At 34.8% G+C, this 13,056-nt stretch overlaps 1 protein-coding gene across 1 annotated transcript in view; it reads left to right on the top strand.

The window, feature by feature from the left end:
* The window catches only part of LOC110449606 (CAP-Gly domain-containing linker protein 1-like), a 96,353-nt gene that overhangs the window by 5,768 nt on the left and 77,529 nt on the right, over positions 1 to 13,056 (top strand). The window contains exons 4-6 of the mRNA XM_021496572.1: positions 1,003 to 1,089; positions 4,511 to 5,129; positions 5,474 to 5,696. Of these exons, the coding sequence (XP_021352247.1) occupies positions 1,003 to 1,089; positions 4,511 to 5,129; positions 5,474 to 5,696 (929 nt within the window). The remainder of the gene's footprint in view (positions 1 to 1,002; positions 1,090 to 4,510; positions 5,130 to 5,473; positions 5,697 to 13,056) is intronic.

The raw sequence follows: 13,056 nt of genomic DNA, 5'->3' as shown, positions 1-13,056 counted from the left end.
CAGTTAGAAATTGATATTATAGGCAGTGTCGTCATTGTGATTGCCTTGTGGTTATATTTATAGATCAATCACTGAATTACGATGTTTGGATTGGTGGTGCGATATGATGTCGTTGTATATGTATATGTGTAACTGATGAAATAATATATAATGAAATGACCCGTCAATATGAAGTTTTTTTTAGTGCAGTGCTGTTTTGGTAATGGGACTAAGACAGGAGCCCTGTCTAAGAGAAAATCATTGCTTTTGTGTATTTTGCATTTTATTTTGTATTTAATGGAAATATTTTACAAAATTGGGGAATAGAAACTGCCTAAATCGCAAGAGACTCAAAAAAGAGGGTAGAAAAACAACTTTTATCACCATTGGTGATTGGTCAATTGAAGATAAAATACACACATGATAGGATGTGTTATGTTTTGCATTTGGTCAAATATTTCTTGATTGAAGCCGTGCATGGAAACTATTGTGGTTATCACTGTTTCTTTGATTTCCATCTTTTTGTCAATAACCTTCCATCACCGATCTCTGCTGAACTATTCAAATTCTGTCAAGGTCAAAGTTCATTTCTGCATTTCAAAACTTAACAAGATTGAAAAGTCCAGGAATGTTCATGTGGACTTTCAAATAGGTATATATATGCACTGATTCTTGGGTTCTTCAAATGTACAATTAAGTAAATAGAGCAATTATGATCCTGAGGATATGATGACTCTATGTGTCAGAGTTGTCTGTTATCTTTTAACTAGGACTGGAAATGCACCCTCTATCTATTTTTGAATTCTTGAAACTAATTATAAAAAAAAAAAAAAAAGTTTTAATGTTCCACATGTATCTTGAGTAGATAAGATTCTTTGTATCAACTGCTAAAGTTTCCTCTTTAATTTTTACTATTTTATTGCAGAAAATGAGTGTGACATTGCCAGAATTGGTTTGCAGTAGTGTTTTCTAACTGTGTCTAACCTCTGCTGTATGTGTGTTGCTTGATTTTGATTAATGCAGGTGCAATTGCTAAGAGTGCTCGCGCTGCAGGTATCAGTGCCGGAAACGCAGAAAAGTATGCTGCTGACGTCATACATAACCTCAAAGGTAACCCTGTCACCAATAGTGGTACACAGTACATAATATACTGAAAGGTAAACCTGTCACCAATAGTGGTACACAATATATCATATACTGAAAGGTAACCCTGTCACAAATAGAGGTACACAGTACATAAGATACTGAAAGGTAACCCTGTCACAAATAGAGGTACACAGTACATAAGATACTGAAAGGTAACCCTGTCACTAATAGTAGTACACAGTACATAATATTCTGAAAGGTAACCCTGTCACCAAAAGTGGTACACACTACATACTATACTGAAAGGTAACCCTGTCCCCAATAGTGGTACACAGTACATAATAGACTGAAAGGTAACCCTGTCACCAAAAGTGGTACACACTACATACTATACTGAAAGGTAACCCTGTCACAAATATTGGTACACAGTACATAATATACTGAAAGGAAACCCTGTCACAAATAGTGGTACACAGTACATAATATACTGAAAGGAAACCCTGTCACCAATAGTGGTACACAATACATAATATACTGAAAGGTAACCCCGTCACCAATAGTAGTACACAGTACACAATATACTGAAAGGTAACCCTGTAACCAATAGTGGTACACAGTACATAATATACTGAACGGTAACCCTGTCACCAATAGTGGTTCACAGTACATAATATACTGAAAGGAAATCCTGACACCAATAGTAGTACACAGTACACAATATACTGAAAGGTAACCCTGTGACCAATAGTTGTACACAGTACATAATATACTGAACGGTAACCCTGTCACCAATAGTGGTCCACACTACATAATATACTGAAAGGTAAATAATATACTGAAAGGTAACCCTGTCCCCAATAGTGGTACACAGTACATAATATACTGAAAGGAAACCCTGTCACAAATAGTGGTACACAGTACACATACATAACCTCAAAGGTAACCCTGTCACCACTAGTGGAACACAATATATCATATACTGAAAGGTAACCCTGTCACAAATAGTGGTACACAGTACACATACATAACCTCAAAGGTAACCCTGTCACCACTAGTGGAACACAATATATCATATACTGAAAGGTAACCATGTCACCAATAGTGGTACACAGTACATAATACACTGAAAGGTACCCCTGTCACCAATAGTGGTACACAATATATCATATACTGAAAGGTAACCCTGTCACAAATAGTGGTACACAGTACATAATACACTGAAAGGTACCCCTGTCACCAATAGTGGTACACAATACATAATATACTGAAAGGTAACCCCGTCACCAATAGTAGTATGCAGTACATAATATACTGAAAGGTCACCCTGTCACCAATAGTGGTACACAATATATAATATACTGAAAGGTAACCCTGTCACCAAAAGTGGTACACAGTACATACTATACTGAAAAGTAACCCTGTCACCAATAGTGGTACACAATATATCATATACTGAAAGGTAACCATGTCACCAATAGTGGTACACACTACATACTATACTGAAAGGTAACCCTGTCACAAATAGTGGTACACAGTACATAAGATACTGAAAGGTAACCCTGTCACCAAAAGTGGTACACACTACATACTATACTGAAAGGTAACCCTGTCCCCAATAGTGTTACACAGTACATAATACACTGAAAGGTACCCCTGTCACCAATAGTGGTACACAATACATAATATACTGAAAGGTAACCCCGTCACCAATAGTAGTATGCAGTACATAATATACTGAAAGGTAACCCTGTCACCAATAGTAGTATGCAGTACATAATATACTGAAAGGTAACCCTGTCACCAATAGTGGTACACAGTACATAATATACTGAAAGGTAATCCTGACACCAATAGTAGTACACAGTACATAATATACTGAAAGGTAACCATGTCACCAATAGTGGTACACACTACATAATATACTGAAAGGTAACCCTGTCACCAATAGTGGTAGACAGTACATGTTATATAATTTACTGAGAGGTAGTCCTATGTGACAGTGTTCTTATATTTATAAACTAATAGAACACTTTGAAATGTATTAGAATTCATTGCAGACAAATGTTGTTCAAACGTGTTTATCAAAAGTTGATGCATGCTGATAACAAACTAAGATATATTATAAATGATCTGTATATCCCAGTTATTTTTTTCCACATACACAATGTACACATGTACCTACCAATATTTCTAAGTTTTTAAGGAGGACATCTTTTATGGTAAAATTATTAATCGGTAATATTTACCTTAATATTGAGTAAAAATACAAGAAATCATGTCAATGAGGCTGATAATTATGATTGAATGATATAAATATGATTAAATCTTGTTGACTCTGCTAGTTGTGTCTGCTAGTGCTTCAGTCCCTAGTTCCTGTAACCCATTGTGTGTACTGTTAATTTTTCTTCGCATGCAGTTACAGACTTGTATGATTTTTTCATTGATGCTGTGATAAACGTTTACTCTAGCAACTGCACAGACACATTTTTGTGATTTGACATGGAATGAAACATTTTTATATAACTATGCAATGTTGTGACCACCCACATCCTACTTGTAGAATTCCTGGAAATACTTAAATTTAACATAATGTGACCCATTGTTTAAGGCAATACAGTTGAAAAGGACCCATGAAAAAAAATTGTAGATTGGTCACTGGTATTTGTCGGACCAAGGTTTGTGATAGCATCTTTATTCTAGAAGAGGTATTCTTACTTAAGCATGAATCACACTTATTTCAAAGTGCTATATTATGATACATTGGCTAAAGAAAGAAGATGATTAGGATAGATTTTAACCTTGTACCTCCTAATTTTGTGTAAAGGATCATTGGCCCAAGAGACTCAACATTGTATAAAAGAAGGGTATTCATGACCATACAAGGAAAAATAGCAGGGTACAGCTTCGTAACTATTTTTGTAAATTTTTTAAAAAAAATCTAAATAATTTTGTTTTCATCGTAACCATTCATAACTATATTGATGATTTGTTAGCATTTAGATACAAAACAAAAACTGCCATACTCTTAGATATATGTCACAAACATGTTACATGCTGGTACTATTAGGACCCTGTTTATAACTTTAAAAGGCATACATTTACAGGAAAGGCTTTGAAGTGTGGAAGAAGCTAAAATTCACTTTAAAACATCTGTTACTTTAAGGAACATTTGTGTGTATAGTGGTTTCTTGTTGTAACGTACCACAGACGTATCACCAACTCCAGGTTATTATATTTTATGAAAGTTGTAAAGGATAAAAATTACATTATGTTGTAGAGATACAAAGGTAAGTTGACTTAATAATATGTTGTCTACTAGTGGATTTTGATTTAATGTAATATCATATAGTGGTTGTTATTTACAAGAAGTATGATAGGTTGGGGATTCCAATCACTATAACTATATGTGGATTTTAGAGCTTACCTGGTAATTGGTTGGTTGTAGGCCCTGAGCTGCCTAACCCCCCTCCTCCTGCTGATGACTTCATCATTGGGGACAGGATCTGGGTGTCCGGCAACAAACCAGGATTCATTGCCTTCCTGGGGGAAACCCAGTTTGCAGCCGGTGAATGGGCAGGAATTGTGCTGGACAAGTTTGAAGGGAAAAATGATGGGTCAGTTCAGGGTATCCGATACTTTCAATGTGAACCCAAACGGGGTGTGTTTGCGCGAATCTCAAAACTATCACGGACACCGAATCTGATGCTGTCTACAACTCCAAAGCCAGACGAAAACATGTCCGAATCGGGACATTCTGTGAAAGCAACACCAAACGGTTCTCATATGAGGCCCACAACGCCAAAATTAGGATTAACACCAAGTAGAGGGCCGTTAGGTTCAGCAACCAGTCTGTCCAAGGCACCTGTGATGTCACTCGGAGGAAAACCCGTCTCTGCTGGGGGAAGTAAAGCGGTGTTGAAGATAGGTGACCGCGTATTGGTCAGTGGGACTAAGATGGGCACTCTCAGATACGTAGGGCTAACAGATTTTGCTAAGGGAGACTGGGCTGGTGTAGATCTCGATGAAAAGCAGGGTAAAAATGATGGTGCTGTAGCAGGGAAAAGGTAAGATGTATTAATATATCAAATATATATTGTGAACTCAACAGATAATTATTTTTTTTGACTACATTTATTTAGTTTTTTCACAGTTGTGCATTAAATGACTTATTCTACAACTGAGTTATAGTGAAGTGAACAATAATTAAGAGATGTTTATATTACTCCAAATGAATATTTGAGAAATATTTAGATGAAGTCTACAAATACTTTGTACCATAGAAAATAAGCTATAATCCAAAAGGGTATACATGTATATATATTGCTTAAATGTCTTTGCAGATTTGCGAGATAGAATCCTATATTTTTTCTATTTACTACCATATGAAAATCTGTTTTTGTGTTCACAGATATTTTGATTGCCGCCCCATGTATGGGCTGTTTGCTCCATTACACAAAGTTGCACGCCTCACATCAGGGTCTGGGCCCGGAGTAGGTACAGGAAGCACCACTCCGAGCCCTCAAGCACGTTCTCTGATGAACACTAGTCTACGGTTGTCACGGGAACGGAGCGGGAGTCAGGAGTCAGTCAGCTCCATCAGTTCCTCTGCGTCCAGTGTGTCACGAAGTCGGGTAAGACTCGGAGTGACGTCCTTGAGTAACCAGGTACATGCAGCTTTACTGATGCTTCTTTATCAAAATTCTCAAAAAAAATCTTTGAAAATTTAATTATGATCTGTATGACATCATTGGTTGTCATCATTAGATCACATTGTTTCTGTAAATTTTTCAAAGTTCTCAGAAAATTTCTGAAGAAAAATTGAACTTGAGATCTGAGTGACATCACTGGTTGTCATAGCTAGATCATATTGATTTTGTGACCTAAATATATGCCTCACACGTATGGATTTCGTTGTATAGATGTTGGTACAACACCAAACTTTTATTTTCTAATACCTATATATGTGTCTGTTGATGTGGAAGTAAGGATTAGGTTCTGAACAGTAGTGGGTCTCTTTGGCTTGTGTTCTACGGAAAGTATTTCTACCCATAGTCAGCTCAGTTAGATGTGTGGGTCATATATGGTGCTTACACGCATGTGACAACATGTATCCCATGTTACTACAGTTTGGTGTTTCAAGATCATCTAACATAACCCAAATCATAACTCATCATCACTATATGACAGAAACCCAAGTTTCAGAATCTGTTTTGTAAAATGCATGTGGGATTTCTTTCTGAAAATATTTTTTTTATTCCATAAGGGTTTTTGGAAAATTGCATTTTTTTTACATTCATGCTACAGGTAACTCAATAAAAGTACCTTAAAATATTAAGCTAGACTAAAAATGTGACTCTAGACGAAATAGACCAACAAAATGACAGAACTGTTTATATTAAATGATATAGGGACAAACGACAGGACACAGTATAGACAAGGCAACACTGAATTAACTAACACTGAATCAACTATGTCTATTAGATATATATAGGACCTGTTAGGTCTCACAGCATAGCGTGGACACTGGACTGATTGGATGACTGCAGGACTGAATTTGTTTTATATTTACGTGATAAATGAACTGACACAAGGCTACATGAGGTAATATTGGATTAATGCTAAAACACTGGACAGGGTGAAATAACAGGAAGAAGTAGAAGGCGCTGGATAAAGAAATGACACTACTCTTACAATACATACTTCATCAATCTTTAAATCTTTTATGTAGTCAAATAATATATTTAAAATAAAAATATTTGTATAAAAATCTTATGACAAAATATGTAAATTCATGGCAACTTTGTTAGTTTGCATTATTTACATTCTGTTTATAACCCAGGTAACACTGTGTACTCACATAACAGGTACACATGTATGGTACACCTGCTGCACAGAAACTGTACATGTAGCTGTACATTATTATATACCATTAATAATCTAATGTAACTAATTGTTGTGACAATATTTGTTAATCATATACTAATAATTTTACCCCACAGTCTTTTAATTGAAAAATGCATTTATTGATTTTATTTTCTTGCAAATATTTGTAAACATCAAAATTATCATTGATGCATGGGATATGACTATAAGGTTAATTAAAAGAAATTCAGTTAAAAAAATTGCTGCATGTTATTTCCTTTCAAAGTCAATGAAACTAACATTACTTATTTGTTAAAGTTGAGTGGTCACATTTTATGTAATTTTGTGTCACTTATATTAGTTGAAGTAAGGTATTTTTTCATAAAATAGCACAAAATGAAAGTAGATACAAAACATAAAACTGAAATGAAAGTAAACCATATCTAAAATGAAAGTAGATATTCTAGCTTCCTAAGGCTGTATATATACACTGTCATCATAACCATTCATCACTTGTATGATCATCATTTTATATCTCATACTAAATGACCATTATCATTTCACATCTATAATATAGTGTATCATATCATCACTGCTATAGACCAGTGGTGTGTACGTACGTGTTTCCCTGAGACCTACAACTTGCCGAGCCGAATCTCTACTTCCACATACATGTTGTAACCCTAAGATTCTAAAGAATTAATTAATTAATTAATTGCAATCAACCTCCTCTCACATTTTGTGACATTTTGATTTCCGAAATGACCGTGTGCGTGTGGTGTGTGTAGACAACTATCTCTCCTCACTTCTGGCCTATTTCCTTATCTTTGGACTGTTGCATTAGTAAGCTGCATGGCATTTTATGTTGTCTTGTCACGTTAAAGCTGTTTTCGATTACACTTTGTGAAAAAACATGTTAATTTATTTCGCAGCCTAACGTTTCTGTATGTTGTGTTTTATATGTTGTGTATAACGTAATAAGCATTCACAAGCCTTCCTGCCCCAAATCTTAGATTCATGATGCACATGCTTCTTCCATTTCTGCATAAGATTGGCATATGAACTTTTCTGGTAATAAAACCATCCATATCTATTGCAGTTCAGTAGAAATCTCAATAAAGTGCTATTTGATTGTCCTGTTATAAGCCCATCCATATCTATTGCAGTTCAGTAGAAATCTCAATTAAATGTTTTTTCATTGTTCTGTAATAAGCCCATCCATATCTATTGCAGTTCAGTAGAAATCTCAATTAAAAGTTTTTTCATTGTCCTGTAATAAGCCCACCCATATCTTTTGCAGTTCAGTGGAAATGCCAACAACTATTGATTAATTGTCCTGTAATAAGCCCACCCTCTACTTTAAGTTAAAGATTATGTGTTGGTCCCATGGGCTTATTGCAGGATAAATATGGTAAAATATAAAGTAAATGCTCACTGTCTGCATTTTACGGACCTACATTGTTGGACACTGGCATATGATGTAGATATAATACGAGGATGACTTACCAACACATGTAAACACTGACCCTACCTAGGTATGGTAGACCATGGTATATCTGGACTTTCAACATATTTATCATATTATACTGCTACTTGAGATTATTCCGGTCGTGAAGCATGCCAGCCTTAAAATCTTAACTGAGATATAATCATTTGAATTCTTGCAAGAATTTGAACGATATTCCTTAAGGAAATAATGTTTTTCCTTACTTTTATTATATAATTACAATGCAGATATTGCATAAACATTTCTATATAAGCATGTATTACCAAGGAAATAATATTATTTTCTTTGCTCGAGATATAGGCAACATTGAATTACAACACACCCTGGTATAAGTGCATTCAACATTATAACCAGATGCTTCAGAATTGATTGAAATTATGCCTTTATTTCAACTTTCCAACCTATATCCAACACTTTTTTGTAAAGTCAAATCTGTATGCCCCCCTATGTATTATTCAGCTCCCTATTATAATATGACTATCAAATAACTGTACATTCATCTATATCGCTACCTAATATGATTTTAACTTACCACTTTTAAATCTTTAATATGATACTCTTAACCCTTTCACACCTATGTAAATTTAGTAGAAGACTCTACCATGCATTGATATGGATGAGTCCATTATGGTCTACAGGCTAGCTAGGGGTGAAGCGGTTAAGACTTCCGACTGAGTTGTATCAAATTATCAATGTAACAGGCTACTGTCATGATTTTCTTTAAAAATGCTAGTAAAGTTACGCTCCTAACTAAATACTCCATGAAATTCATTTCTAATTTATTCTTGAAAGATCTAGCTTGCATCGCCAGTAAAAATTCCCGAAACCAGCTGGTTGACAGTACAACCATTTAACTTTGTATTCTATTGATATAGACATATATATATGATGTGAATATTGCAGTATTGTTTATTATATATCGTCAGTATACGTAGGATTAAACAAATCAGTATTTAAGTGTATAAGCCAGAAATGTATTTACATTTGTATACATGTATGTATATATACCGTATTCAAACCTAATAAGCACCCTGGGCAGGTCAATTAACAATTCGGAAAAGTTTGAATGCTGAATCATCAGAAGCTCTAAACAAAATCCTTCCAAAAATTCTTCAAAAAATAACCATCATACATCAGACATTTCCAAACGTTTGGATCAGAAAAAGAGGAAGGGAGCTCTTATAACGAATGGGTAACTTTTTAGTTTGAATATGGTAACTCTCTCTCATATACTTGTACTGTATTGCTCCTAATACTAGGGTATCAGAGCTGGTATATTTATACAGTACAGACATTGTACATGTATTTATAAACGATAGACGTTTCTTTTAGTTTGTGATGCTCTGTAATCTATTTGATCAGTATGATGCTTTTTTAGCTTGATTTTTGGTTTATGAATGTTTTCTGTTTTATGAATCAGTTGCCTCTCCGTCGTATCCAAAAAAAGTCACCGTTGTCACCGGTAACGTGTCTATACTTGTGGATTCTTAACTCCTCTCATTCTGTGGAGCAGTTATACATTTTATTCCTTTTGTCTGGTTGCTTCCCTCATCCAGCTGGCTGCTTTATACTTATCCATATTAACTCATTCACCCCCCTGAAGACACATTTGAACTCTTCCAATTCAATGGTTGGAATAGTTCATTATGAAATTTCATGGGTGAATGAGTTTATGGACCGGTTTGATAAGGATACTGTTGTGATATACTTAACAGAGATTTACCATACTCTTTAAACCCTTTCACCCCTATAAAACTTTAGTAGACTCTACCATACTTTGATCTGGATGAGTCCATTATGGTCTACAGTGGTGAAAGGGTAAAAGTCTGTTACAGCAATGGTCCCATTCTTATTTGAAAGTTGGTCCCTTCTTTTTCTTAATTTGTCAAAATGAATTCTCAGTTTCACAAAACAAAAACAGGATGATAGGGTTCTTTTTTCTTTTAATAGCTTCACAAAAAATTAGGTTTATAGATCTACATGTAGATTGTCATATAAATGACTTTCAGTGAGTGAATTTTTCTGGATTATGAAACTGCGATGTGGCTACATGCATAGGTTTGTTATACTAATTGAAGGATAAAGCTTTAAGGTCTGTGTTAAAAGTACACGAGCTTTGTTCAAACTTACAGTTAGACATGGCATCATGCATGGTGATCAACATCCGACAGAAATATTGAAAAATGTTTAGGTCTGGGTAGTTGAAACTGTATAAATAAAAAACTGTATGACATCTTGAATTGTTGAAACTCAATATACAGGAACAGACCCTTGATATCTGGCTGTATTATATTATACATGCCAGACACACAACTTTAATTAAATAAATGCCCCTCCCCACCACATTGAAAATTTAGGAACAGGAATACTTTTTTAGCCTTTTAACCCTTTCGGGATGCACTTTGTAGTCATGGTTTTGTATCAAGGCCTGTGTACAATATTAATAATGCCAATTATGTGTAATTCATCTGCTCTGTATTAAAGTTTTATAAAAGTTTATGACAGTAAAAGCATTGACCTACCTAAACAAGGTGTATTTTAATTAAGTCGATCATAATTATATAAATTAAAATCCTGGAATTGTTTTAACTATGTAATGGGGGAAAAAAATCCTGGCTTATTATATTACTTATGCACTGTCTGAAAATATTCAGGAAATAGAGTATTTTAGGAATTTAACACGATATTCCTTAAAGTGGTCTAGCAAAGCTATATAGCTGCATTTGTAGTATTATCAATGAATGTATTATATAGACAGATTGGCCATATATACTNCCACCCCCCCAATGTAGTTCTCAGAATTTGTTATTTATCAGACATACAAAATGTCAGCAATGTAATTATGTCTGGAGGTTTGGAACAGTATCAAGCGTTGTTATTTACTTCAACGCCAGACAAACGGTTGTGTTCATCTGAACACCTGCTATATCCACTACAGACCAATAAAACCACCACAGTATCCTTACTTCTGCATGTAATTCTTTCATATGATTGGTGTTGTTGGCAGACCCTACCTTTTCGCCTTTGTCAGCTGTGGACAGACTTAGCTTGCTAGCTATTTATTCGGTGCTTTTGATTGTGGAATGGATCATATACCAGTGCCCCTAGTGCTGTTGCTAGTGTACAAATGAACAATAGGTCTGGTACTGAAAGGGTTGCGTCACTTTTAATATAGACATCATATACATCACTGGTACAGTCTTGTCTGTGCTTGGAAGTCTCCTTCAAGGGTAGGGGAGTCTGGACGAGTACGAGTGACCTGAGATTGTATATAGAATCCTATTGATCGTAACAGGAAACAGTTCGGGTTTACTACCACAGGTTCTGTGCCAGATTATTACACTTGGTCAAATAAAAATGTACATCTGTAGGGTATTAAAATTCTTACGGTCAGATTAAGTGTGAAATCTGACGCATGTATGTTTCACTTGATTGATCGGATGCCCGATATCAATACCATTTATAAGTGGCGTTGCCATCATGTATGGCTGTAGACGTTGGCTTATATATGTCACAGTGTTGTTTGTACTGGACAGTAAGTAATGTCTAGACAAAGTAACCCACAGAGCTGTACTACACACAGCACTGGTACATATATATATATATATATATATGAACACTGGGGAATGGCATATAGTACAAATTGAAACCGGTAGAATACACGGAATGATAAGTTAAAAGGCAAAGACAAATGTTTAAAAATTGAATTCATATGTTCTGCAGTTAGGTCAGAATTGTAGTACATGTACTACCGAAATAAAATGTCGCAACATTTTTTTTTTCTGTGAATGAAAAATTTAGGTATTTGTGAGGTAGTCATGAGAAAACTACCTTCAATTTTACCACAAGCTAGAGCTCCTTATAATCTTCTTAAAGTAAAATAGATTAAAGTATTTCATAAGATTTACTAAATGGTTTCAATTAGCAGGTATATTACATGTTAGTTTTTCGTAATTTGTTACGTACTGCCTGATTCCTGGTTATCTTGAATTAAAGTCAGTAAGCTAATTCTGCCTGCTAAGTAAACATTTCATCTGGCCAGGATATCCTGATTACTACATAAACCTGTCTCTATCCCTAATCTGATCTCACGATAAACATTTAAATGCAGTACAGTACTTGGGTGTTGAATCTCTGCTTCATGTCGGCTAAGACTTGTTAGCTTAACTTTAAATAGTTCAAAAATAAAGAAAAACGACCAGTCAATTATTTTGTGAATAATTTTATGTATGTTATCAAATGAAATTAAAGATGTGGTTTAAGGGGACTTCCATGTATCCAAACAAAAAACACAAAAATATTAAATATTCTGCTTATGAGCAAAAATATTTTGATATTCTGAAAATTACCTAGAACATTTTTCAGGCGTTAAGTTGGTTAGTCGTATAATATATATATGCTATAGTTTTTTTGCTCTGAGGGGGGACAGAATTCAGCCAGGCCTGTTTAATTTTGCTGCCTTATATTTATACACAACATATTATAGTGCCCAGCTGATTAAGTGTATAATCATGAGATGCCCACCAGCCAGTTAATATTATCTTTACACAACCAGTCACGGGGAAAACTTATTTAAATTTATATGTTAACTTGTTGAAAGAAATTGGCCACGTGGATAGTAT

Source organism: Mizuhopecten yessoensis, unplaced genomic scaffold (assembly GCF_002113885.1).
Source record: "Mizuhopecten yessoensis strain PY_sf001 unplaced genomic scaffold, ASM211388v2 scaffold4701, whole genome shotgun sequence".
NCBI lineage: Eukaryota > Metazoa > Mollusca > Bivalvia > Pectinida > Pectinidae > Mizuhopecten > Mizuhopecten yessoensis.
The sequence above is the reverse complement of the archived record's forward strand: the minus strand, read 5'-3'. Positions and strand labels throughout refer to the sequence as shown.